The 6,000-nt window shown below is 32.2% G+C and overlaps 1 protein-coding gene across 10 annotated transcripts in view; it reads left to right on the forward strand.

Moving 5' to 3' along the window:
• The window catches only part of Tank (TRAF family member associated NFKB activator), a 100,816-nt gene extending 95,062 nt beyond the window's left edge, over window positions 1-5,754 (forward strand). For 9 of the 10 annotated variants that reach the window (XM_087199381.1, XM_021265691.2, XM_021265684.2 and 6 more), the window contains 2 exons: window positions 966-1,540; window positions 5,016-5,754. In XM_087199381.1, coding sequence (XP_087055507.1) covers window positions 966-1,540; window positions 5,016-5,192 — 752 coding nt within the window. In that variant the 3' untranslated portion in view covers window positions 5,193-5,754. Of the gene's footprint in view, window positions 1-965; window positions 1,541-2,678; window positions 2,848-5,015 lie in introns of all 10 variants that reach the window. The other variant, XR_015446588.1, reaches the window with a different exon arrangement.
• The last annotated feature ends 246 nt before the right edge of the window (window positions 5,755-6,000 follow it).

Genomic DNA, 6,000 nt, shown 5'->3' on the forward strand with positions numbered 1-6,000 from the left:
TATAAAATGAGAATAGGAGCAAAATTCCTATATCTGTGGACCTTTTAGATCTAATTCTGACTCCACAGAAGTTATGCTTCCTTCCTAGCTTTTGACTGTGTCCTAGAGAGCTGAATTCTTGGATAAGTGCCTTCTGGATAAATGAGCTACAGAGGTCCTGGTACTTGCTTGATAAATACCTTTTGTGTATGGAGGTTTGTTTTTTGTTTGTTTTATTTTCACATCTTAGGGATTGAACCCAGGGCCTTGTGCCTGCTAGGCAAGTAAGTGCACTACCACTGAGCTACATCCCCAACCCGAGAGGCCTTTTTTAAAAAATACAAGAAAATCATTCTTGTCATTATTCTTCTTTTGCCTCCATTATTTCCCTTCTTCCCAACCTGCTTTACCACTCTCTCACATGGATTATTGAGAGTAAACAGTGGCTAAATTGATTAGTGGTACACTTAGTTACACATTGATATTAATCCATGTAGTAAATAATAAATGACCTAATATATATCTAGTAAGGATTTTCCCTTTTAACAACTGACTTTAAGCAAGCTCACAGTTGCAGCTTCCGTTACTGACAAAATGTTTAAATGTATACATTAAAAGCAAATGTCAGCCAGGGATTTAGCTCAGTGGTTTCGCCGCCTGCTGCGCAAGCACAAGGACTGGAGTTCAATCCCTGGTACCAAAAAAAAAATTTTTTTTTAAGTGTAGAGCAGTGTAATTGAACAAGATACAGAGCTTAAAGCAAAAGACCTAAGAAAAGACAGAGTAGTTAAATTTTGACTAATAAGCTGTATTCCACTTCACCTGCTGGAGACTGCTAATATTCCTGTGTAAGATGGTAGCAAATGTGAAAATCCCAGTTGTCTTCAATAGGAAAAAGGATACTCATCTGCCCAAAGCTGACTGACCAGATTTTAAAGAATGATTTGAACTGTGACTATTTCCCTTTTGTGTTCTTTTTCCTGCAGAAACACAGTGCTCCGTGCCTGTACAGTGTACAGATAAAACAGATAAACAAGAAGCGCTGTTTAAGCCTCAGGCTAAAGATGATATAAATAGAGTCACACCATGCATTACATCTGTCACACCAAGAGGGCTGGGTCGAGATGAGGAAAACACCTCTTTCGAATCACTTTCTAAATTCAATGTCAAGTTTCCACCTGTGGACAGTGACTCTACTTTTCTACACAGCACCTCAGAGAGACCCAGCATCCTTGGCCCTGCCACTTGTGAGGCAGTGTGCCCGGACAAAGTCAATATGGAGCTCAGAGACAACCGAGGAAACAAATCAGAAGAAACTTTATTTGAAATTCAGGAACTTGATCCCATAGCTTCAGCTATACAAAATCTTAAAACAACTGACAAATCAAAACCCTCAAATCTTGTAAACAGTTGTATCAGGACAACTCTGGATAGAGCTTTGTGTTTGCCACCTGGAGACCATAATGTGTTATATGTAAATACATTCCCACTTCAGGACCCATCTGATGCACTTTTTCCCTCACTGGATTCCCCAGGAAAAGCTATCCGAGGACCACAGCAGGTAATTGTTTTGCAGTAACAAATATTTCATTATGTGTGAACACACATTTTGCCATACATGTACAGATACGTATCTCTTTTAGGTTATCAGATACCCTTTTTAAATTAATGATTAGCCAAAACTAAGGCTTTTGCTAAAATGTTCAAGTCCTGTAGTAAAGAACATGGTATTTACAAATCTGAATATGATACAGCTTATAAAATTTATGACAGATTTTTAAATTCACGTAAGCTGTATCCATATATAGCATGGTATTACTTTCTTGGTCTCTGTTAAAAGCTTGTTTACTCACCATCAGTATTATATCCAGTTTCTTTATTAAATTTCAAAATGTGAAACAAATGGTGTTTTTAAAATTAAAAGCATACATATATACACGTATGTATGTATCATACTTATCTTCATATGAACACAATTTCCCATAAGTAATTCCCCATATATTCCTATTTCTCAGAGTAAGTGAACTGTCTTTCAGTTAATACTTATATTACAGTCTCAGTTATATAATAAGTAGATCTGTTTTGGTTTGGGGTGCTAATCTGGCACTGAACATGTAACCCAATATATTTCTTAAATAGTGTCGTTAAACACATAATTGAATGCTACTTAGAACCCACCAATCCACTCCTACCCACCTTCCCTTCTAGATTCAGGTTTTATCACGGACCAATTCTTCTTATTTAAAAAAAAAAGTTTTAATGCCTGAAGGCAAATGAAAAATATGTAATTATTACAATAAACAGAATTTTGTGCAAACATAGATTGACATAAATACACAGCTGACAAACTTTTTTCTCTTTGCTTTGAGATACTTTAAAACAACTTGATTAATATCCTCTGAGCTTAAGTACTCTTACAGACTTTTTAAGCAGCACTCAAAGAAGGCAATAGTCAAGTTGTATTATATTTTAATATTGGGGAAAACTAGGCATTGCTGTCAACGAGCCTTAATTATAAACTCACTTAAGTTCTACATTGTACCCTACTGCACATCATAGCCTCAGTTATCGTCCTTACTAAATGAAACAAATTACACGATTTCATTTATTGCAAGTAGAATTCCTGTGGAGCTGTGAACTGTATCAGTTCTAATGCTTGTTACTTTTTTCTCCATATTTCTTGCTTGTTCTTTTACTAGTTAGTCTGTGCATTCATGTTTCAGTAGATGGCACCCTGCATTGTACATTTGCTTTCTGCACTGCAGCAAGAGAAACAGCTGGTATGTGATTACAACTTGATGGAAAAGTATTCAGCTTAAAAAATGCAGGAGAATTGGTGTTGAGCTGTCATACGACATGGGGCATAAGGTTAGATAATTGATATTTTGGCAGAAAAAGCAAGGAAATTAGTTTGATTTGAAGGCCATGTTACTTTACAATTGAAAGAATTTTTCTTAAAATGAATTTCTAGAAACATTTTACTATTTTATTACTGTTAATAAAGGTCATACAGTAAATACAAAATTCTTGAGTTATTTATAGTAACAGAGCAGTAAAATTTTGATTACATATTACACGTTGATTTATATCATTCATTACTACTAAGCACCTATATTACATATTCGGTTATTATAGCAGACTAAAATGTATCACCTTATTTTTGTTTTATTTGATTTTGTTTCTTTTGCTGAGTCAGCTATTAAGGTACAACTAAATTCCGAGATCAAATGTGAATTAATTGCTCCTAGTGAAGAACTTGGAAGATAAATTAGCAGTGGAATATTGGCTTACCAAAATTTGAAGCTAAATTGCTTCTAAGTTAATTTTTATAGGTCTATATTATTCTATAGTCTTAGAAATTTTCTTTAATCTTCTCTATATAACCATATTAATTTTTTATTAGTACTTTTTTGCTTAAACTCCAAACAGTAATATTTGAATATAGTTAACTCTAGATTTTTGTTTATGTACTCAAAATTCTGACTTCTTTTATGAAAGAAAAGCTTCTCTAAAAAAATTATTTTGCCCCAAATTTCATAACAGTTATTTTAGATATTACTATTTTTGTGGCAAAATGGCCACTTCTCATGAACAGAATTGAGTTCATGTTATTATAAGTCCTATACATTAATAATACATGAATATATCTTGATGTCTACATTTTGTATATTTATTCCAATTGTACACACCTGTCTACTAAAATGTTTATAAGAAGACAGTAATGTCATGAAACCCAAATACTTAAAGTAATGATATACTGTTTATGTAAATGATTGGTTAATCAGAAAGAAGTTAAGGGAATGAAAATTGTGTGGCTCTGCACTAGGCTATATTTCATTTAAAAACACAGCAGTAATAGGAACATAAACGAATATCTTTAAATTGGCTTTAAAGTGATTCTCCTTAAAGTATCAAAAGTTAGCTATGGCAGAGTAACTTACCTATGTCAAGGTGAGGGAGAAATTTTTTTAAATAACCTGGCTTATTCAATTCAGAAAATAAGTTATTTTCTAGTCAATGTTATTTATCAAGTGCCTACTATTAAACTAAATGTTATATCTTCTCCTCCTAAAAGTTTTTTAAAAGATAAATGCATTACCAAAAAAAAAAAAAAAGATAAATGCAGTTTTCCATTTACTTGCTGCTGGATATAATGGAGGTGGTTCTATTAAGTTAGGATTTTCTGTAATTCTTTAATTGGGCAGCTCTTGGTAGATTTCATTGTATTCTGCACAAAAAAGAGTATAAAGGCCAAAATATAGATTAAATAATAGAAGCAAAGTTAGAAGTCAGAAGTGTACCTCTGATACTAGCTTTTGTTGAGTTAATTTAAATATGTAAGTTTTCAAAAACTAGCCCCCCCAAAACCAACAGATCAGTGGACTCTGTTTAGTAGTTTAAAGTTTTTACTTTTTAAAAATCAAACTGCTGATTCATATGTTTTATTTATTATATATTTGTTTATAAGTAGTAATGAAATTTAAATTATTTTGGTTAAGGTACATTCACACACAAATCTAGTGTACCATGTATTAAAGAAGCCCCCTGTAATTCAAGGTTTCTATTGTAAAATTTTAAAAATAGAATTTAGTTATTAAAAAGTCTGAAGTCTTGATTATTGTTCCAAAATGACTACCGTTAAGATAACTGAGTACTAAAAATTCCTGGAGCTAAAGCTACAATATTCTTAAAATATGTAAAGATAAACTCAACAGTGTGTGTTTCCAGTGATTATTTTTTCTCTCTTCCCCTTTCCCCCCATGAAACCTAGGGCCTTGTGCATGCTAGGCAAGTACTCTACACTGATCTATACCCCTAGCACCAGTGATTTTTAATCAAAGTTTACTTGTACCCTTTATGGAGAAAATTGAGTCATTTCCTCATTCGAGCTCTATGGAAAAGTAACTTGCCTTCATATTAAGAAATTTCATATATATAAACACATAACTCATTCAAATATTTAAATTTTAAATTTAATAGAAGTTGATTTGAATGAAACACAAGTAACAGAAGATGTTTTTGTTTGTTTCCTGCAGCCGCTTTGGAAGCCCTTTCCTAATCAAGACAGTGACTTAATGGCACTAAGTGGCACAGACTCAGAACTGCATATACCTCGAGTGTGTGAATTCTGTCAAGCAGTTTTCCCACCATCCATTACGTCCAGGGGGGATTTCCTCCGGCATCTTAATTCACACTTTAATGGGGAGACTTAAAACACACTGAAGAACATATCAAGTTCTGTGTCATGATTTGGGGTTTGTAATACTATAAATACTTGATTGTAATCTAAATTGAAGATCATTTATAGAAAATAGTGTCATGGTTATTTAAATTTTTTCTAAACCTATTTTGTAACTTTTACCTTTTAAAAGATCATTGTTTAAAAAACTATAATACTTTGTACTCTTGTTTACAGTATTATAACTCAAAATTATGTGTGTGACTTAGAGTTGTATAATCATGTTTGTTTAAAAATCTAAGCTTATTGCTTGGATTTCTAATAAGACCTAATGAATTTGATGATGTCAAATATTCATAGGGTTTCTGTTGTTTTCATTTTAAAAATTAGTTTATGCTATAGGTAATGTTCTTTATAAATGTATAATAGAGAATAGCAGATAACATAAACAACTAAGTAAATACCAAATTGAAGACATTTGTTGCCCGGTGATAATTATTTAAACATTTTTGGATTTTTTAATAATATATGTGGTTTTAATTTTTACTATGTATATACCTACATGATGAAATGAATTAAATATTAAGAGTTACTTATATTGTGATCATTAGTGTTCTTTGTTCCTGAGGTAAATAAATCAAATTGGGAGGGCATTTGTAAAATTCATGTTTTCTTTCCATTAACCTGACAGAAGAGTGATGACCTGATCTGGTGACATTTATTATAATTTGTAGGTCACTTTGAATTTTAAAATCATTTCTCAAAGTAAACTTTCTAAAGAAATACTTGCATTTAATGGGAGCAAATATAAAACCCTGTAAGGACTATCCATATTTATTAAT

This window comes from Heterocephalus glaber, unplaced genomic scaffold, assembly GCF_053883595.1.
Source record: "Heterocephalus glaber isolate CG9 unplaced genomic scaffold, H.glaber_assembly_v1.0 deba00000347, whole genome shotgun sequence".
Taxonomy (NCBI): domain Eukaryota; kingdom Metazoa; phylum Chordata; class Mammalia; order Rodentia; family Bathyergidae; genus Heterocephalus; species Heterocephalus glaber.